The sequence below is a fragment of the Pogoniulus pusillus genome, chromosome 3 (genome assembly GCF_015220805.1).
Source record: "Pogoniulus pusillus isolate bPogPus1 chromosome 3, bPogPus1.pri, whole genome shotgun sequence".
In the NCBI taxonomy this organism is placed as follows: Eukaryota; Metazoa; Chordata; class Aves; order Piciformes; family Lybiidae; genus Pogoniulus; species Pogoniulus pusillus.
Window position 1 is genome coordinate 5,100,739 of NC_087266.1, and position 21,973 is coordinate 5,122,711.

General features: G+C 41.6%; 1 protein-coding gene across 5 annotated transcripts in view; it reads left to right on the forward strand.

Annotated features, from left to right (window-relative positions):
* Positions 1 to 19,412, forward strand: part of SYTL2 (synaptotagmin like 2) — a 69,258-nt gene extending 49,846 nt beyond the window's left edge. For 2 of the 5 annotated variants that reach the window (XM_064169120.1, XM_064169110.1), the window contains exons 9-20: positions 2,978 to 3,079; positions 4,979 to 5,032; positions 6,345 to 6,392; positions 7,479 to 7,573; positions 10,807 to 10,926; positions 11,877 to 12,046; positions 13,262 to 13,364; positions 13,783 to 13,953; positions 15,426 to 15,504; positions 17,105 to 17,204; positions 17,967 to 18,172; positions 18,284 to 19,412. In XM_064169120.1, the coding sequence (XP_064025190.1) occupies positions 2,978 to 3,079; positions 4,979 to 5,032; positions 6,345 to 6,392; positions 7,479 to 7,573; positions 10,807 to 10,926; positions 11,877 to 12,046; positions 13,262 to 13,364; positions 13,783 to 13,953; positions 15,426 to 15,504; positions 17,105 to 17,204; positions 17,967 to 18,172; positions 18,284 to 18,429 (1,394 nt within the window). In that variant the 3' untranslated portion in view covers positions 18,430 to 19,412. Of the gene's footprint in view, positions 1 to 40; positions 1,427 to 2,977; positions 3,080 to 4,978; positions 5,033 to 6,344; positions 6,393 to 7,478; positions 7,574 to 10,806; positions 10,927 to 11,876; positions 12,047 to 13,261; positions 13,365 to 13,782; positions 13,954 to 15,425; positions 15,505 to 17,104; positions 17,205 to 17,966; positions 18,173 to 18,283 lie in introns of those variants that run through there. The other 3 variants (XM_064169143.1, XM_064169127.1, XM_064169134.1) reach the window with 3 other exon arrangements.
* The last annotated feature ends 2,561 nt before the right edge of the window (positions 19,413 to 21,973 follow it).

The window sequence follows — 21,973 nt, forward strand, 5'->3', positions numbered from 1 at the left end:
AGTTCTGCTTTAGAGAGGCTGGTAAAGGAGGCCTCTGAAACAAAGCATGCTGACAGCATAGTATGGAGGCCTGCTGAGATGGAAGCTTGTAGCACAGCTTATGAGCATCATGGAGAGTTACCACAGGAGATCACTGAGACCATAGAAAAGTTTGTTGTCCCATCCAAGGTCAGTGACCTGAGTTCTGCTTTAGAGAAGCTGATGAAGGAGGCCTCTGGAACAAAACGTGGCAACAGCACAGCACAGAGAACTGCTGAGATGGAAGTTAAAAGCAGGACCAATCAGCATGATGGAGAGTTACCACAGGAGATCACTGAGACTATAGAAAAGTCTGTTGCCCCATCCAAGGTCAGTGACTTGAGTTCTGCTTTAGAGAAGCTGATGAAGGAGGCATCTGAAACACCACCTCCTAAGCCAAAACGTGCCCATAGTACAGTGCAGAAAATTGCTGAGGTGGAATTTGAAAGCAGAACCTATCAGCATGATGGAGAGTTACCACAGGAGATCACTGAGACTGTAGAAAGGTCTGTTGCTCCATCCAAGGTCAGTGACTTGAGCTCTGCTTTAGAGAAGCTGATGGAGTCCTTTGAAATGCCACCTCCTAAATCAAAACCTGCAGACAGCACAGTGCAGAGAACTGCTGAGATGAAACTTAAAAGCAAGCCCTATCAGCATGATGGAGTGTTGCTGCAGGAAATCAGTGAGACCATAGAAAAGTCTGTGGTGTCCAAGGCTGAAGGCAAAATGTTTGATATTAATTTGCAGAAGCTACTGAACGAGGTCTCTGAAACACCAGCTTCTGTGCTAGAAAATACAGATGAGAAACCACAGGGTAAAATGCAGACTAGTGGAAGTATGCATGCTCCACATCAACAAGAGAGAGATCCTCCACAAGAAATAGAAGAAACCATAGAAAAAACTTCTGTTTCAAATATTGCAGAACTCAGTGAATTCAGTAGCTCTTTAGAAGCTCTTCTTCAGGAAGCATTTGAAGAACAAAATAGCAACACTTCAATACACAATCTTACAGTAAGTGAAATTAAAGCTTCTGATCTTCCCAAAAGAAATGGAGCTGTTAATAAAATAGAGAAGAGAAACGTGGCTCCAACTGATCATCTTCCCTTCAAAGGAGAGGCCAATAGGACTGCAATCAAGCCATTTGAGATAAATGACAAAGGAAGAAGAGGTGAAAGCACATCCTTGGATGTCTCTGAAATTCATTCAGAGTTTAAGGCACTGTTGAAATGCAGAAGAGCAAGCACACCAATTAAAGATGAGAGCATCTCCCTCCAGCCAAAAGGAAATCAAATCTGCCTAATCTTAGAGCATGAGGGCAATGACAAAGAGAAAGGGGATGGCTCAAATTCAGGATCCAAGTTCTCAGATGAAAACTCTGAGTCCTTCTCTGGAACTGGAAGTTCAACTCGTGAGCTGTTTGATTTCTAAATTTCATGGTGCTGGGTTGTTAAACATGGCTGCCTTTATTTTATTTTATCTTGGTAGCCAATCTGAAATATGATAACCAAAAATCTGTCTGATACTTCTTTACTGAATGCCATGGATATTTGTCTGGGAAGGATAGGAAAGCAAGCACGTACTACATTTGAGTAAACCTCCTCAGCAAGAGAAGTTTAGCTTCATGAATCAATCACATCAATCTTCATGATTTACCTTTTTCTTCCTCCTCAATGGTGACATATTCAAACTACTAACATAGTAACACTCAAAATCTGGTATTTCCTTTAAATATCCTGGATTAAAAGATGGGGAAAAAAAAAATCAGTGTCTGAGAGAGTTCATTCTGTAGTTTGCCCAGCTACTTTCTGAAGGTAAATGCTTCTCAGTGGAATGGCTGAATATAAAGACAAGAGCAATACCTTATTCTATTTTGTTTAGCATTGCTGCCTGTTGCACTTGGAAAGTGGCCATATAAATGAAGTGGATTTATTTACCATAATTGGTTGAATGTGAACTCTAGTCAATGTAGAGAGTGTGACAGTCGTAGAAGAGCTTAGGGTAGAGGAGATGATTTAACAAGTTTAATCCCTCCCTGAGGTACTGAGAATGTTTTCTTCACCTGGGCAAAGTGAAGAATCTGAAATTTCCAGGGCTCGCCAGATTACTCTTGAGAATCATAGAATCAACCAGGTTGGAAGAGACCTCCAAGATCATCCAGTCCAACCTAGCACCCAGCCCTATCCAGTCAAGTAGACCATGGCACTAAGTGCCTCATCCAGTCCTCTCTTGAACACCTCCAGGGATGGTGACTCCACCAGCTCCCTGGAAGTCAGTGAAAACTCAAAACAAAGGAAGGAAAACTGAAACTATTTGTTTTCACTCGTGATTGCAGGCAGCAACACTGTAAGGCCTGATTGGTTGGCTGATGGGAGGGAAGTGAGTTAGAGAGAAGAAAAGGTCTTGAAGGTTTCTGGAGAACTAAGTTTGTCTTGATTCTGCCTTTGAAGACAACTGCGTGATTTCAGGAATCTAAGTATCTCCACAGCTGGGACTTCTGTGGTTGTTACTCAAGCATTGACACAAAATTACATTGAGAATAAAACACAACTGACAAACTCAAGGGAAAATCTAAAGATATTAACTTTTTTGTGCTGAATCATAGCAATGTAACTACAAAATGCCTGAAGTCTGAGCCTGCCCTATGTGGCTTTTAGACAGCAAAGTGCTGCAATTGCCCGAAACCCATTTCTTAGTCACTACAGAGATAGGTACACAGAGGAAGTGAGCCAGTCTGCCTCTTGCTACTGATGGCTGAGAGAAGTGGCAGAGCAAATAGACATTTAAATTCAAACTAAACAAAGTAAATATCTAATTTTGCTTTGCCTTTTCACTGAATGTTCATTGTTGTTGCTAACAGTCCAAATAAATTCTCGTGAGAAATCGACGGTTGGCTTTTTAGTGACTCACTTAAAATGACAGGTCTGTGTGTGCAGTGTTCATGTGTTTTGTCTCGTGACAGGTTCAGAAGAACAATTAAATCCTGTTTTGATGGCTTTGAAAAGGAGTGCAGATAGGAAAATGCCTTCCAAAAGTCTAGAGGACATTCCGTCAGCCACCTCAAGTGAGCACAAAGCTTGTGTGTGTCTCCCATGACCCCGCAGTTTGGCTTAAGCATGTTCATGCTGGTCTTCCATACAGCTTTGCCAAGTGGTGTGTTTGTCTTTGGTTCTCACTAAGCTGTATGGAACTTGTACTGTAGAACTGAAACCTTTTCTCATATGGTTTATTTTTTTTCTTTGTGTTAATTTTGAAGCAACACTGGTTTACAAAGCAGTCATCATCCGAAAATGCACTGTGTTAATTAGTGATGAACTCCTTCTTGGTTGGTTTTTCAATAGTGAAAGTATTGGCAACTACCCAAACCAGTAAAGAGCAACAACTGCTGTTGTATCCTGGCTGCTTGCTTGGGTTAAATTAGTGGACAGTAAAAATATGAAAAGATCATCCTAGTTTAGTGGTGTTTCGTAGAGCCAATCATAGAATCAGTCAGATTGGAAAAGGCCTCCAAGCTCATCCAGTCCAACCTAGCACCCAGCCGTAGCAAATCAACTAGACCATGGCACTAAGGGCCTCAGCCAGGCTTTTCTTCAACACCTTCAGGAACTGTGACTCCACCACCTCCCAGGGCAGCCCATTCCAATGGCAAATCACTCTCTCTGAGAAGAACTTCCTCCTAACCTCCCCTGGCATAACTTGAGACTGTGTCCCCTTGTTCTGTTGCCGCTTGCCTGGCAGAAGAGACCAACTCCCACCTGGCTACAGCCTCCCTTCAGGTAGTTGTAGACAGCAATGAGGTTACCCCTGAGCCTCCTCTTCTCCAGGCTAAACACCCCCAGCTCCCTCAGCCTCTCCTCACAGGGCTGTGTTCCAGGCCCCTCACCAGCTTTGTTGCCCTCGTCTGGACACATTCCAGCATCTCAACATTTCTATTGAATTGAGGAGCCCAGAACTGGACACAGTACTCAAGGTGTGGCCTGACCAGTGCTGAGTACAGGGGAAGAATAACATCCATTGTCATACTGGCCACACTGTTCCTGATCCAGGCCAGGATGCCATTGGCTCTCCTGGCCACCTGGGCACACTGCTGGCTCATGTTCAGCTACTATCCACCAGTACCCCCAGGTCCCTTTCTGCCTGGCTTCTCTCAGCCACTCAGTCCCCAGCCTGTAGTGCTGCTTGGGGTTGTTGTGGCCAAAGTGTAGAGCCCTGCACTTGGCCTTGTTAAATCTCAACCCATTGGCCTCTGCCCACCCATCCAGCCTGTCAGGGTCCCTCTGCAGGGCTCTCCTATCCTCCAGCAGATCCACACCTGCTCCTAGCTTGGTGTCATCTCCAAACTTACTGATTCTAGACTGAATCTCCTGGTCCAGATCATCAATAAAGATATTGAACAGGACTAGGCCCAGCACTGCTATTGACTGGCTGCCAATCTATGTTTAAGAGTTACAGTGAAACAATACTGGACTTAAAGCTCATTCCTGACTTCCCTCTGTAGACTCATAGGGTTTTTTTGTTAATTTTATACTGCTACTCCTGTCTGACTTCCTCCTGCCCCTGAGTGTTTTCATGTTTACCTCCCATCTGATGAGGAAGAGATAAACTGAGCTTGTCGTTGTAAGCTGAAGCATGAAGGTGTAGATTTTGAAAGATGTTGGCTATTGTTGGCAAATTATTCTTCTAATACTACTTTTGCCATTGCTTGCTTCTAACTAGTTTCTAGGTTTCAGGTCACTAACACTGTTGTAACAGCCCACTGAGAGAGACTGGGTCAGCATGAAGCTGCTGCTTGGATGTAGTGCATGAAGTAGAAAGCATCTCTTGTATTTAACCATGGCTGTGCTGGTTTATTTATGTTTTGGGTTGGTTTTTGTCATCGTTGCTCTTAACTCTACCACTGCCATCCATTTCACCACACTGAAAAGCAAAATTTCTAACTGTGTGTTACTTTCTTCCTGCACAGATAAAGGAAAAATAAATAATCCAAAGGAAGAGTTAGCTCTTAGTGCTGAAGATGGTAAATATCTTTTGCATCTGCATGGAAAATTGTTGTTTTTTTCAATGGCCTTTGTTTCCTAGTGAAGGATTTTTTCAAAGCAAACTTTTAGATTTGATAAATTGCAGTGTGACTAAAATGCTTTTGTAGAACTTTGTATTAAGGAATACAGAATCATAGAATCAGCCAGGTTGGAAGAGACCTCCAAGATCATCCAGTCCAACCTAGCACCCAGCCCTATTCAGTCATCTAGACCATGGCACTAAATGCCTCATTCAGCCTTTTCTTGAACACCTCCAGGGATGGTGATTCTTCTGTTATGGCCTCCTGTAGCTGTAGAAACTCTACATTTTATTGTAGTATTTTGGCCTTTGGTCATTCAGCCTATGAAAAAGGTACTGAGCTTTGAACATCAACTCCTCTGAAAGACTTGGCCAAAGTAAATACTGAACTTCATCTGTTGCATTTTAAGATACAAGATGACGTTTCCTAGTGCAAAACACCAGTACCATGACTATGTCGGTTTGAAAGACAGCCTCTCTTCCAACCCCTGTCTTAGTGAAGCAGAATTACTCTAAGCAATAGATGAGCTAATTGCTAGATCAGCTACTGTTGTTATCATCAGCCCACTAGCACATTACAGATGCCTTACTGTTAAATTTGTTTATATACCTTTAGAAATTCCAAAACAAAATGAAACTTCAAGCTGAACACAAAAGAAAAGAATCAAATAACATTCAATATAGTGGAATATAACACACATTTCTTTATTTGCTGTGTTTACCAGTTTTAAAGTTGGGCACAGCTGCATTGTTTCCATCATGGTATGGATACTTTAAAGCATTTTGCATGCTAGTGGCCTACAGTATAAATAGAATCATTTTATCATAATAGGATTCATGAGTAAATTAGTAGGACTAAAGCACAGCACTGCACTTAGCTTTCAGATGGAGACCCCTACTGAAAAGACATTTCACATGCTGTATGGAATGTGTAGACACTTATCTGAAAAATGTGTGTGTGGGTCAAGTGAAATTTATTATGAGCGAAGTTCTGAAACTAAAACACAACCACACTGACAGCTGTGCAGATAGAATAAGGCAAGCTCTCTTGAAAACACTATTCCCCTTTTCATTTTCCTTGGCTTGGACACTCACGTTACTGTTGTTTTAATATAGCCCCTTCTGTTTTGCATTCCTCAGTGATGCAAAACGCAGAAACACAGGGTCTGGAGAAGTCAGAAACTTCCCACATAAAATGTATTGCTGCTATTTATAACATTGCAAAGCTGTTTGTGCTGCTGAGTGATTGTTGTCAATACTGCACTGAGCAGGTCCGAAGCCAAGTCAGCATCGAGAAAGAAATGAAAATGCAGCAGGAAGTGAGTAATAGGGTTCTGCAGACAAGACAGAGACTTCTGCACTGATACTTGAACTAATGCATCACAATTGCTGTTTTATTTAACGACTAACAAATTATACATCTGTGCTAGATATTTGCTCAGTGGGGCAACTGCATCTAGCTGCATACTGACAATAGCTAATACACTGAGCGCTGTTTGAGCTTCAACAGCCAAAGCTTGAACCTTGATTCATCTTGCAAACTCTCCTGCCGTGTGTGCCATGCTTCATTTTGTGCATTTTGTGCCCCTCTAGCTGGCTGTTTGTGGCCAAATAATTCCCTGTCATGCAATACTCAGTATTGATGCATGTCACAATGTGTATCCAGTCCAAAGATATAGTGCTTTAGGGCATTATTAAATATAAGTGGGGTTAGACAACCTGAGAATTGTAGTCTTACTGCAAACTGACTTTTGCAAGGCTGGCTTTATGCTTTTTCACTGTGAAAAGCTTAATTCCATAAACAACTTTCAGCAGTTACATGAAAGTTGAAGAGATGGGTTGCAAAAAATTGCGTTGAGATACTCATCTTAGAACTAATTAAGAATACTTGAAAGTTCCTTGTTTGGGTCTAAAAATTTGTTTGATTTACATGAATATTCCAGTTGCAGTTATTTAGATGGAGTAAATAAAACAGTTTGGCTTATGTGCAAACTTTCTACTAAGAACCTTACAATGACTTAAAAGTCAGTGCTGATATAGTTAGTGCATGAGTGCATGTCTCTGTGTTCTAGTTAAACTGAAAATGTTTTCCTTCATCAGATTTGATCAGAATTTGCTTGCAGCACCCAGGCTTGTACATCTTGTCAAGCAATGTAAATACCTCTGCTCCTACAAGCAAAGCTCTTTGACATCTCCTGTAACGCTGACCAAAGTAAATTACCTTTCCTAATCATAGCATCTCTGAGTCCTGAGGGGGAAAACCTCAAACCTTTCATCCCGGTTGTAAACTGGTTGTGCATGTGTTCAATCTGAAACTGCTTGTTTCTAACCGTGTCCTGTTATGGAATCTTACTGTTTTGGTGCATAAATGTATTTTGGAAGCCTTTTGAATTGCTGCTCTTCAGTTTCCACAGTGCCTTCACAGCCTGATGAACTGTTTTCCCATCCTGACAAACTGAAAGGACTGAGCAAGTCTGTGCCATCATTCCTACAGGAAGAGGTAAATTCAATCTCTGAAATACTGTACCTAAAACTTTTGATTACTTGGGGTAGTTTGCATTTGTGAAGTACTGCTTTCTGTGGTCTGCCAAGTCAGTTTACTGTTGGACAATGGCATGCAGTTGAGCTCGTGGCATAGCAGTCAGGAGATGATCCCAAACAATCAGTGGGTAATCAACCTTTATGAAGCTTAGTTCAGTAACCAAAGCTTTATTCATGCTGCTCAACATTACAGAATGTGTTATTATAAAGGAGTTTGAAGCATAATGAATGCTTGGTGGTATTATTCACAAAAGGGCATCTCTAAGCTTATAAAAGGTGGTATATTCAGAACATACATAAATATACATACATTCGTTTCTTCAAAGTCTGAAATCTAAGATGAACATGTAAGACCATAACAAAGTTGTCATCTGGTAACCCTTCTCAGAGGGATATTTAGCTTGGTGCACTGCTTAGGGACGTAGGTTCAGGTACCAGGTTGTTAACATTGTGTAAGAATGCAGAATTTCCAACAAAACATTGTGCTTGTAATAATAAATAGACTGTAAGTCTGTTGTTGTTCTCATCATCTTTATGGTGTGGGCCTCAGAATAGGCTCTGAGGCCTTATCCATATCTCCTAATATGACACCAAGGATAGGTCATTTGAACTCTCTGGACTGTGAGTCCCCAAACAGTAAGCAAAGAGACGAGTGGAGACTCTTTACACCAAGCACAAACCTCCTGTTGTAAATGCCTAAAAGAGATAAGTCCACTGGACATAAGAAACAGGAGGCTCTAGAGAATAGGAAATACCTGATCCACTACTGTTGAATGTGGATAACACCACAGACCCTCTTGTTTTTATTTTCTGTGTCCAAGTGCCTTTGTATGGCAAATGGTGATGCAGACACCTGGGTCCTATCAATGAGGGATGTGTATGAGTGGACACAGGCTTAAATGGGAGACAGGAATTTTGGACATAGGTATAACAAATATCTGACTGTGCTCTAAAACAAGAAATTGTTGCTTACCCCAGCCCTTAGCACTGTAATGGAAATGTAAGCATCAATATTTTGGGTTCTTTTTCTATAGCTAGAAAGTTGCCCAGAGGAAAAGCACCTGAGGGTATTGGTTGGCAGCCAGGTAAATATGAGCTAGCATGTGCTGAGGTGGCCAAGAAGGCCAGCAGCATCCTGGCTTGTGTCAGAACTAGTGTCACCAGCACAAGCTGGGAAATGATTGTCCCCCTGTACTTGGTATTGCTGAGGGTTCACTTAGAATATTGTGTTCAGTTTTGGAGCCCTCTCTGCAAGAAGGACATTGAGGTACTGAAGTGTGTCCAAAGAAGATCAATGAAGCTAGCAAAGGGCCTAGAGCATGTCTTATGAGGAGCAGCTGAGGGAGCTGGGGTTGTTTAGCCTGGAGAAGAGGAGGCTGAAGTGAGAGTTCACTGTTTTTCCACAACTACCTGGCAGGAGGTTGTAGCACAGTGGGTGTTGGTCTTTTCTCTGAAGTAGTAAGCATTAGGATGAGAGTGGGATGGTTTGGGAGTTAAGCACCCCCTGCCCCCCACCCCCGATTCACCAGACTAGACTCAGTCAGATGGAAGTTAAGGGAGCTCTATTTACAGCTCAGCACAATTTACAAGCATATATGTGTACAATATAAAAATATTTACAGTTATATACAAGTTAAAAGTAATACAGAAACACAGAATTCCTCCTTAAACAGTCAACTACCCAGGAGGCTTCTGACCAACCTCCTTCCCCACTCCTCCCTCTCTCTCTTTCCCTTCTTTCCCTCCCCTCAGAAATAATCAGATCAACCCCCATATAGCTCACATGATAAATGTGCAGAGATCCAAGGTGAGATATCAGAAAGACAAGGAGGTTAGAGGACAAACAGTTGGGCTGGGTTACAAAGATCTCATGCAAAGGAGCCAAGGCAGATGCAGCCAGCCACAGACTGACAGAGAAAGAGAACAACTGAGAAGTGTGTGAAAAGTGAGTGCCTTATATATATTTTGACTAGTTGCATCTCTCAGCAGAAGAATGAATGATACAGGTCAATGTTATTTTCTTTCTTGTCACAGCTGAGGATTTAATTTCTCTCAGTAAAATATTCCAATTAGCCTCAAATCAGCACAGAGAAGGAACAGCCTGAAGTTGTTACAGGGGAGGTTTAAGTTGGAGATTAGGAAAAAAATCTTCACTGGAAGGGTTGTCAAGCCCAGGCTGTCCAGAAAGTGGTGGCTTTCAAGGAGCCTTGCCCTGGGTAGGAAGGATATTAGTCAGTCCTTAGCTTTTGGCCTCTGAACTGGGAAACAATGCTGACCTGCTGTCATTTAGCAGTATAGATACAGGCCAGAGAAGCTGCAATTAACTGGAACTTCATAAAGCCTTACTCAAAATGCTCACATGCTGGGTATTTATTTCTATAAATATTCAATATATTAACATGTGTGGAAATTTGCTGTATTAACATGTGTGGAAATTTGCTGTAGTAACCTTGCACCTGTTAGTAGAAGATCTGTGACAGCAGCTCAACTGTTGTCTGTAAAGGAGAGGGGATTGTTTGTAGATTGTTCACATGTGGAATGCAATGGGGAGATGATGTCGAGGCACACATGGCAGGTAAAGCATCGAAGGATAGCACTGAGACAGAAAGGGCTTGTGAGCTCAGAACCTCATAATGACCAAGTAAACCAAAACTGCAGTTCCCTAATGGAAAAGCAGGGCCTTGCTTGTCCTTGTGCAAGAAAGACATTTTGCAAGAGCCGTTCACTGCATCCAGTGCTGTTGTGCTGTGTGTGTCATCCTCCAGCCAGCTACTTTCAAGACAGAGAGTACAGAATCGACAGTATTTGCTACTTTATCACTTGCATAAGTTTGTGTGAGATAAGGAGGAAGCTGAATTTAATTGTCCCAATAAAATTGACTTTTCAATTGCTATTTGAGATTTAAAACAAACAAAAAACCCCCGATTGATTTTCATTACTGCTTAAAACAAAAAAAAATCAGTGTAGGCTTTCCATCAGATAAATTCCCTTCCAACTGTAAGTGTGTGACCTAATTCAAGAAGCATTAATTATTCATGTTGCACTAAAAGGGGATGTAAATTCATGCTTCCACTGAGTCTCAGTCTGTGTTATAGTTTTGTTTGGGTTTGTTTTGTGTGCTTGTTTTTGTTTTAATGTTCCTTGTGACTATAAAGAACCTACACAGACTTTCTTTCTGTGGTGTTTTTGTAGAGTGATGACAGACAGACAGATACAGCATCAGAAAGCAGTTATTCCATTGGCAGAATCAAGAAGAGTCCCAGCTCTCTAACCAATCTTAGCAGCTCTTCTGGCATGGCCTCCTTATCCTCTGTATGTAAACCAAAGCCTTCTTCTAATGGCACTTTGCTTTTGCTGTTTCAGAATTGTCTCAGCTTCCTTCTTACTCCTCTTGCCTTTCCTCCCTTGGATACTCTATCTCCTTCCTTCTCAGTCTGTTACATGAACCTGTGCATGGAATTGGCTAAAATGAAATCAGTTTTACTTTTTTAAAAGGTTTTCTAGTAATATATTGCAGGCTGTTCAAAACTCCCCTGTGCATCATGCTCTATAAATACTGAACCAAGAGGTGGATTTTACTGTGAGAATTTTACCTCTGTACCTGAAAATGAGGCACAATTTGTATAAACTAAATATTTAGAAAAGGAAAAACAGGGGGAGAAGTAAGTGAAAGCCAGGGACAGTATTGGCATATGGGGTGTATGATGTAGTTAGTGAATTGGCTAACCAAACGTCATTCATTTATATGCACTTTCTGGGGAAAATGAGAATTTTGAGGTTTAAAAACAACAAACAAAAAGATTGTACAACCTTCTCTCTCTATGTTGGTAGTGTTTTATTTGGGCACATCATTCGACCATACAGATTTTATCACTAATTGTACTGTTACTACTTTCAGAAGGCTTTTCATCCTGAACTCTTAAGCTCTGCCTTCTGCAAGGAAGATCACCTGATAAGATACATAAGTAATATCTCAAGGAACTGATCACAGATCTCCAAATCGACAGCATTGTATTATTTCTTTTGTCTCAGTGCAATCAACATCTTTTTTTCCCTAGAAAACTTGGGCTAACACCTTTTGGTTTACAAATGACTTTCTTTTGTTAATCTGCTTGCTGCGAAGTGTGTATAACAGTTGGCACTGAAGAGATGTGGTTGATTTCTTTACTGTCTGAATTCTAAGCATAACTTCTACTCTAATCTTGCTGTATCTTGTGAAGTGCAATGACTGGAACTTTTTTTTCTTCTGTTGGGTGATACAGGTGAGTGGAAGCCTAATGAGCATCTATAGTGCAGACTTTGGCAACGTCGATGTGAAGGGGAACATTCAGTTTGCTATTGATTACGTAGAACAGCTGAACGAGCTCCACATTTTCATTTGCCAGTGTAAAGGCTTGGCAGTGGCAGATGTTAAGCGACAGCGTTCAGACCCGTAAGTACAGACAATATATTTCTTTCCCAATGGAAGTTTTCCCTTTAACCTGAAAATGAAAACTGATGGCTTTTTCCAATCTCTCTACAGCATGTTAAAGTAAACAACCCAATAAATAAACGAGCCTCTAATATGTTTAGTGGCTTTCCACTCTGAATGTAGAATTGTCCTACTAAATTGGTGTACAAATTAATATAGAAAACTCAAAACTTACAGCGGCCTTTCAGTACCTGAAAGGGCCCTACAGGATAGCTGGGAAGGGACTTACTACAAGGGCTTGTAGTGATAGAATAAGAGGGATTGAAACTTGAGAGTGGCAGAATTAGACTAGATATTAGGAAGAAGTTTTTTACAGTAAGGGTGGTGAGACACTGAAACAGATTGCCCAGGAAGGTTGTGGCTGCTTCCTTCCTGGAGGGGTTCAAGGTCAGGTTGGATGAGGCCTTGAACCAATTCTAGTGGAAGGTGTGTCCCCCAGTGCCAAAGTGGTTGGAACTTAGATGATCTTCAAAGTCTGGTCCAACTGAAACTATTCTATGAATCTATGAAGAATAGGAAATTGTCTTTTAAAAATCAGAGAGAGTGATTTGCCATTGGAATGGGCTGCCCTAGGAGGTGGTGGAGTCACAGTCCCTGGAGGTGTTGAAGAAAAGCCTGGCTGAGGCACTTAGTGCCATGGTCTAGTTGATTGGATATGGCTGGGTGATAGGTTGGATTGGGTGATCTTGGAGGTCTCTTCCAACCTGGTTGATTCTGTGATCTTTCCAGATGGTAAGGCTTGCTTTGGTAAGTTTTCAATAGGCTTAGAAACTAACTACAGTATACCTAAATATTGTATTAGAAATCTTCTGTATTTGTATGTGTTGAGGACTCATTTCAACAGATTTGCCCCTGGTAGTAGGAGGTTAAGGTCTCACTTTGGAAACTATTGTTTGACTTCACTTGCGTTGTTCCACTTCTTATATGTAAGAAGCTGAACAATGTAATGGCTAGTTGAGTGAATTTATTTACCTTATAAGGAAATACAAGCGTGTTTTGGAAGGGGAAGATGGAAAGTGTGTATGTGTGTCTCTGGGTATTTGCTTTTGGCTTTATGTTGTTGTTTTTGAGTTTTTTTGTTGATTTTGGGGGGTTGTTTTCTGGTGTGGTTTTGTTTTTCTGTTGTGGTTCTTTTTTTTTTTAAACCCTTTTCTAACAAGCCTGTCTAAATTTTAGGTATGTAAAGACCTACCTACTTCCAGAGAAGTACAAGCTGGGGAAGCGGAAGACCTCTGTCAAAAAGAAAACTTTTAATCCAGTCTATAATGAAATACTGAGGGTATTTATCAAACTAATCCTATATATGAATTACTGCATGCAGGAAGTATGAAGATACTTAAGTTTTGGGGGGTGGTAGCCTGGATGCTCTCAAAAGAGAGGTTAGGATGGGTTGCTCTGTTGAAGTACCCTGTCCTTCCATTCATAGGTGATTCTGCATAACTGCAGTGTGCTCTGGATACAGCAGTGGGAAAACAAATTGTTGCATGCTTCTTGCAAACACAAGCTAAGTAATAGCTTAAGGTGGTAGAAATAAGTAAAACGTGAGAGTTTTATTCTAAAGCGAGGAAGAGGGCAGTTACAGATGTATAAACCTGCAGAGTTTTTTTTCTAACCTTGTGACTTTCAAACGCAGCCTTGATTCAAATCCAGCTTCTTTTAAGTATATATTTTTTTCATTCGTTACTTCTTCCTGGCAGTATAAAATTGAGAAGGATCTCCTAAAGAACCAAAGCCTTAACATCTCTGTCTGGCATAATGATACTTTTGGGAGGAATAGCTTCCTTGGTGAAGTGGAGCTGGATTTGGGAACTTGGGACTGGAATGATAAATCCAACAAGCAGATCAACTGGTTTCCACTCCAGCCAAGGGTAAGTTACTAAGGCTGAGTTAACTGCTTTGTGTTTTCCACTGTGTAAGTGTAAAATCAAGTAATTATTGATTTAGGCCTGGTCTTGTGTGCCCTGTGGGTTTTGTGATGGCTATAACCATATATACCTCTTTATGCTAAATGGAACATATGGTTCTGAGGCTTCAATTAATCTACTAATTAGCTAGCTGTTATAGGATGAAAAACTTCCTCATAGTCTGAAGAGTAGGAATTTCAAGTTATTTTTCACTTACATCATGTTTCTGCAACAGATACCTGAAACTACTTGTTCCATGGATATGATGTAAACATCCTTGAGAATTTGGAGCAGGTTCAGCAGTGTTTTAATACCAGCTGTAACAATGGCTTACAAATCTGCATGCCAATTGTTTGTTAATTGGGTGTCAGCCGAAATCTAGACTTCTAGCCAAGCCACTGCCAGAGGTTCTGGTTTCTTCTGTTTTATTTCTTTTTCCCTTGAATGTACTTCATTCCAAACTTGGCTCAGTATCAAAGTTTAATAATTTGTGGAACAAATGTCACGGTTGCCTTCAGCACTAGTTTAATTCAGCTGACTTTAAAACTGCTCAGGGCAAATAAATGTAACCAAATGTTAACAGGTGCCATGCTCCACCTACAGATGGTCTGTGACTCTCTATGAAGAAGTGACATATTTTTGTGCCTTTCTGAAAAAATCACTCCTCTTGAGGATTATTTTTTTTGATCTTTGTATTAAATTAGATAAAGCACTAACTTATGAATGTGTACTTCCTGTGGCACAGAGTGGCATATGCTCTAGTTTTAAGTGCACAACAGTGTCAAAAAGATCACAGAATCACACAATTTCTTAGACTGGAAAAGCCCTTCAAGCTTATCGAGTCCAATCATTAATTTCACACTGACAAGTCCTTGACTAAACCAAATCCCTCAGCACAACATCTCATCACTATGAATTGCTATGGTTGGAAAGGATCACCAGCATCATCCAGTCCAACCTTCATCCTAGCATCCTTAATTACCAGACCATGGCTTCAAGTGCCACATCCACTCTTTTAAATACCTTCAGGGATGGCAACTCCACCACGTCCCTGTGCAGCCTGTTCCAGTGCCTGACCACCCGCTCAGAAAAGAACTTCCTCCCAGCATCCAACCTAAACCTCTCCTGACGCAACTTGAGGCCATTTTCTCTTGTCCTATCATTAGTAATTCGGGATGCACCCTCAAAGCCTTTTGTCCTCTCCTGGGTCTTGCTTTCAGCCTTAGTGGAGGAGGTATATAACTGAAAGCGCCATCAAGTGGTTAAACATGCACTAAAATCTCTCATGTCCTGTAAACTGAGGGAAGAACAATGGATAAGGAAACAAGAAAAAACAAAACAACAAAACTTGCCTCACATAGAAACTTGTTTCAGTGAAAAACCATGCATGAACTTCAGGCTTTCAGATTTCTGGGTTTTTTTCCCTTAAATTTCAGACTTCAGCAATGGCTCTTACGCCAGAAAACAGAGGGGAGATGAAACTAGCCCTCCAGTATGTGCCACACCCTGTTGGAGGTAAGCATTGTGGCTTTGGGTTTGTCAGGCCTTTGAGGGAGTTGTTTTCCTTCTTTTTCTTGTGTTTTTGTTTGTTTGTTTGTTTTGTTGTTTGGGCTGGTGTGTTTGTGTGTTGGGTTAGGGAGTTTTGTGTTTTTCTTTTGAGAAAAGCTCTTTACTGTTTTTTCAGCCAGTTGTTTTAATATGAAAGTAGAAGTTATTTATCCTTTTTTTTAACTAGAGATTTAAATCAAATCACCCTGGTCATGACCTAAAGATCACATTGGGATCTCTTGCTGTTTTTAACATTGTTACAGAACGAATTATCTTGCTGTCATAACCATAGATTTGTAATGCAGTCTACATGTGTCATGAAATTCTGTCTTGCTATTAATTTTAGAGATTTCAAATCATCAGGCAGGTGCTGTGGTTTCCTGAACTCAAGCAAAATCAGAAGTGAAAAATAGCAATAAATACTTGGAGAGCAGCAATGTATTTGGTTTAATCTTGTCTGGCAACTAATACCTGGCTGATCTGACAGTGAAGTTGTTAATGAGGGTTACCGCACCAACTCCACGTGATTCAATGTGAATCCACTGGAGACCTTTACTGTTCATTCTGAATCCATTTATTCAGTATAGAGCATAGACCACACACCTACACATTAGCATAATCTAGGCAAGCATAATCCAGTCTCTTACATACATCATGCCTTGTTTTTCTTGTTAACCAGGTGTCCCACTATCTTTCCTCCCCAGTGGGAGGCATCGTGAAGCTGTAGAAATCAAGGTCAAAATGGTCAGACTGCCTGTTGTTATTCCCTTTTACATTGCATTCCCATATGAAGTCAGGCTCAGTTGAGGCTGAGGGAGCTGGGGTTGTTTAGCCTGGAGAACAGGAGGCTCAGGGTGATCTCATTGCTGTCTACTGCTACCTGAAGGGAGGCTATAGCCAGGTGAGAGTTGGTCTCCCAGGCAAGCAGCAACAGAACAAGGGGACACAGACTCAAGTTGTGCCGAGGAAGGTCTAGGCTGGATGTTAGGAGGAAGTTCTTCACAGAGAGAGTGATTGGCATTGGAATGGGCTGCCCAGGGATGTGATAGAGCTGCCATCCTTGGAGGTGTTCAAAAAACAACTGCCTGAGGCCCTTAGTGCCATGGTCTAGTTGACTGGACAGGGCTGGGTGATAGGTTGGACTGGGTGATCTTGGAGGTCTCTTCCAACCTGGTTGATTCCATGATTCAGATCTTTAATTGATCCAGTCAGTTGATAAAAAACAAATATAAAGAGCACAAAGCAGCTTATTTGAAAGTACAAGTGGCAATAATTCCTAATGTCATGTAGACTGAAGACAAGCTGATCTCTTTAGGAGGCTTGGAAAGAGAAGACCAGCAGCTTGGTTATAACAGAAGCAAAGTCATTGCAGGAATACAGATATGATGTATTACTTTGGGATAATAATTGAAGCTTTTAAGAGTATGGAGATGATTTTTGAATTAAGACGTGAGGTAATGAGTCTAGGACAGATGTCACCTCTACAAAAGGGCAGGTGCTGCTGCATCAGAGAAACTGCCTTCTAAAAGGGGTCTACAAGCCTTAATCAGATGTTTTCTTTTTACAGGAAAGAAGACACTCTCTACTGGTGAGGTCCATATCTGGGTGAAGGAGTGCCATAACCTTCCTCTCCTGAGAGGCAACAGGCTTAACTCCTTTATTAAGTGGTAAGAAGTAATCAAATAATGGACTATTAATGCGACTGTTGTACTTTGTCATCTTATTTTCCTTTTTTCTACATTCAGACTAAAAACCACCTAATTACTTCCTGATTCTCTTTTACTGTAGTGCACATTGTCCTACAGAGCTTCCACCTTGAACATGTTAAGTATACTGGGAGAATATCCTGTTCTTTTGTTCTGTCTGCTTAGTCACCTGGTGGAAGAGCTAACCAAAAGCTGCACCAGATTTTACCTTTAAGCAAAGCACACCTGTGTAAAAGTACGGTTGAGCTTAGCAGAATGTGGGAGAAGGCAGAAGTAAGAAACACAGCTGTATTTCATAGAATCACAGAATGCTTTGTGTTGGAAGGGACCTCTAAAGGTCATCAGGTCCAGCTCCCTCTGCACTAAGGAGGGACATCTTCACCTAGATCAGGTTGCCCAGAGTAAGTAGAGACAACAATAAGAAAATGGCTGGGAAATCTCTAGCAGCAACAAAGGTTTCTGTGTCACTAGTGGTAACTCAGCAAATAAACTCACTTGTTCCCCTTCCCTACCTGAATTCCCCTTCTCTTACAGACTCTGGCAGTATTGCTTGGAACAAACTGGGGAATATAAGCTTTGACTTCATGATGCTAGAGCATCTTATCTTCACTCACATTCTAACATGTAAAGGGTGGTGACAATTAGTACTTCTTGTCCATTCAGTATGCTTAGTGCAGGCTGTGCTGTGCAAGAGCATACTGACAATACCTTTTCTTCCTGAAGTACCATTCTTCCAGATACCAGCAGAAAAAGCCGCCAGAAAACAAGAACAGTGTCAAAAACTGCAAACCCATTATTTAACCACACCATGGTCTATGATGGCTTTAGACCAGAAGACTTGAAAGAAGCCTGTGTAGAACTCACAGTCTGGGACCACAACAAACTTGCCAATCACTTTCTGGGAGGCCTCAGGATAGGCCTTGGAACAGGTACTAGGCAATTGACACTTTAATCCTTGGGAGACCGGCAGATTTTTGACTGTCTGCTCTCAACTCTGTAGCATAGTAAGTAATGTTTCTTTTAAATGGACATTTTCCTAGGCAAAAGCTATGGAACTACAGTAGACTGGATGGATTCTACTTCAGATGAAACTGCCCTTTGGGAGAAGATGATGAAGTCACCAAACCGATGGGTAGAGGATACGTTACCCCTCAGGATGCTGATGGTTGCAAAATTAACAAAATAGGATGGCGTTTTAATGGGTGGTGTGAAAAAACAAACCCTGGGAATGAAACCTGGAGAGGGGGCACAGCAGCTCTTCTGACAGTCTCCACTTTGTTGGTTTTGTGTTGTCAAATGTCACACTGTATTTCAAATAAAACTTCTGACTGCAGATTATTATGTAAATGTAAAGGAATTCTTTCATTTTGTATTCACTGAAAGTTACTTCATCCAAGACAATTCAGTGACAGAGGTAGCTGTAGTACCAGGATGACTGTGTTTCTTAACAGAAGTGTTGCTGATCCCTTAAACCTAAATTTCCAGGAAAAAATAAGAGCAAGTCAACTCAGTACACTCCTAGGATTGTTCATGAAGTGTTATAGAAACAGGTTGCATTTTATTGATCATGATTAGAATGCATTTTTATCCTTATTTTGCCACATTGTAAAGCTCCAGAGAGGAATACGAACACAAAGAATATATATTTTTAAAAGCTCCTTTATTTTTAGGATATGAAAGAAACATTACATGAAGTGGTACTGCTGATATCCTGTTCTGCAAGGTGCAGAGGACTCTTAGTTCCAGTTTACTATAAAAAAAATCAGGGCTATGAAGTTTTCTTGTGTACCTGTTAACTGTCTTGCTGTGTACAGTCCATGCTCTCAAATGTTCAAGGCACAGAGGAGAAACTGTTTTATTGAAATGCCACTCTAAAGGATCTAAACTTGTCAGTTTTAGTCATGACAAGTGTGTTGAGTACTTCTGTGAAACATACTCAACTGTACCTATATTTATTAGTTTGAGGTTTTGCAGAATAATTTGTCTGTGCCTCAGCACCATCATTAAGAGGATGTGGGGTTACAGTGGTCTGGGTTCAGAAAGCTTTGCAGCACAGGAAACAGGACTCAAATTTGTAACTTGTAGAAATGCTAAAGATAAATGCATGAAAGATAAAATGCATGATTTCTTTTTTTTTTTTTTTAATAAAAGCAGCCTTTTAAAGCTAAATATGACTTTGTTTATTACACCCCAGAGCTTTATGCTGGTAATCCAGCACTCAGCATAAAATGCAGACCGAAAACATTTCTGAAAGTAGATGCATTTATTTGCTCCAACTTTGTAGGTCCTAAAGCTGGTGAAATGTTGCACCTCAGTTAGAAGAGGCTTCTTGACAGCTCCAACTAAATTACTTAATTTAATCATAGAAATTTAAATGCTGTTTGGTATTTATCACATGCTATGAATGGAAAAAGGAAAAGGTGTAATTCAATCTGCTGGGCACCCACTCTCTGTCTCATTAGGCAGGCAGTCTGTGGAGTTCACAAATGCCAAAAGAAGCTGTCAATCTGATCTCTTATTGCCTCAGGTACTTGACACATACAAAACACCATTCCTGTATGACTAGGGAATAATAACAGAGTCACAGATGGAAGAGACCTCTGGAGGTAATACGAGTCCAGCCTCCCTGCCGAAGCAGCATCACATAGGGTAGGCCACTGAGGAATGCATGGAGGTGGGTTTCAAAAAGTCTCCAAGAGGAGGAGTGTCCACAGCTTCTCTGGGCAGCCTGTTCCAGTGCTTGGCCACCCTCACAAAAAGTTCGTCCTCATGTCGAGGTGGAATTTCTTGTGTTCCAGTTTGTGTCCACTGCCCTTCATCCTATCACTGGCCACTAGTGAAAAGAGATTGGCTCCTTGGTGCCCCCCTTAAGGTATTCATAAGCATTGATCAGATCCCCTCTCAGCCCTCTCTTCTGCTCTCTTCATCATCCTCATAGTCCTCTGTTAGACTTCCTCCAGTAGTTCCTTGTCTCTTGAACTCAGGAGCCCAGAACTGGGCATGATACTCCAACATGTGCACAACACTTCAGAACAATGTGTTTGTACTTCAGTGGTACAGGAGCTGCTTTGCTTCTGTAAACAGACACTCCTGAATGAGGAATGCTTCTGGAAAAGCAAAGTGGTACCTCCTTTATGTCTAGTCACTGCCTATAGGACTTATATTCACAGCAACTACTTTTTCAGGTGAAAAACTGACCTACAGTATCGAAGCTGTTACTGTACTTTCTCTGAAGCTCCAATGCATTGCAAGGGTCTTGAGGCTCTAGGTTTGCAAGCGACACGTAACCTGCTGTGCCTTGCAAAATTTTGATAGTTAAGCTTGATTGGCATCAAAATAAAATGTTTGGCTTCTGTCAGAGTCCATTTCCTCTTCTTTTGAGCAAGTAGTACATGTTTTGTCTTGCTGTTCTTGTACCAGCTTACAGACACAGCATTGTCACTGTCTCAAAGACACTGCTTACCACTAACATGAATACATCAGAACTTGGTTTAGATTTTGAAAAGGTGCCTGAACATAAAGATTAATTACAAGCGCAGTGTGCAGGTAAAACTTGGTATGGTTATATATTCATCTAGATTAACCAAGATACTGAGCCAAGTAACAACCAGACCCCGAAGTACGGAATTTCAGTGCCTTGCCTCATTTTTTTTAATACCTATTGTCAGTGTGTGCAGAAAATGGAGTTTTATAGACAACCCTGGGATGCATTAAAAGTGTGACCGGCAGGACCCTCTCTGCTCTGCTTTGTGAGACCCCACCTAGAGTACTGTGTCCAGTTCTGGAGTCCCCATTACAAGAAGGATGTGGACCTGCTGGAGCGTGTCCAGAGAAGGGCCACTGGGTTGATCAGAGGGCTGCAGCAGCTCTGCTATGAGGGCAGACTGAAAGAGTTGGGGCTGTTCAGTCTGCAGAAGAGGAGGCTCCCAGGTGACCTTCTTGTGGCCTGCCAGTATCTGGAGGGGATCTACAAAAAAAGCTAGGAAAGGACTTTTCAGGGTATCAGGGAGCGATAGAAGTAGAGGGAATGGGGCAAAGATGGAGGTGGGTAGGTTCAGGCTGGATGTGAGGAGGAAGTTCTTCACCATGAAAGTGGTGAGAGCCTGGAATGGGTTGCCCAGGGAGGTGGTTGAGGCCCTGTCCCTGGAGGTGTTTAAGGCCAGGCTGGATGAGGCTGTGGCCAGTCTGATCTAGGGTAGGGTGTCCCTGCCCGTGGCAGGGGGCTTGGAACTAGCTGATCCTTGTGCTCCCTTCCAGCCCTGACTGCTTCTGTGATTCTATGATTCCAAATAGCTATGCTTTGCTTTTTAATTTCAGTTCACCTTTACAGTAAAGCAGCCATACTCCTAGAATGTCTTTGTATATATCTGTCCTTGCCCAGAGAAACCAGTGGACGAAACCCTTTTTTTCCTGCTTTTTGCCCCTTCACATTCACTTCACAGACTCCTATCTGCTTTGGCCCAGAATGGTTCTCTTTGGGTACACCTCTATGTGTAGGTGCTCTAAATTACACGTATCTGGATGTGTTCCTCTGTGATCTGTGCTAGACTCTGTGGTCCTGCTCTGGCAGGGGTGGTTAGACTCGATGATCGCCTTGGGTCCTTTCCAACCCCTAACATCCTGTGATCTGTGATTCTTGCATCCCACCCACCTCCTTGTCACATCCCACTCTCAGATCCCCATCCCACCTTCCCTCCCTGCATCCCCACAGCTCTCTCCTCCCATCCCCA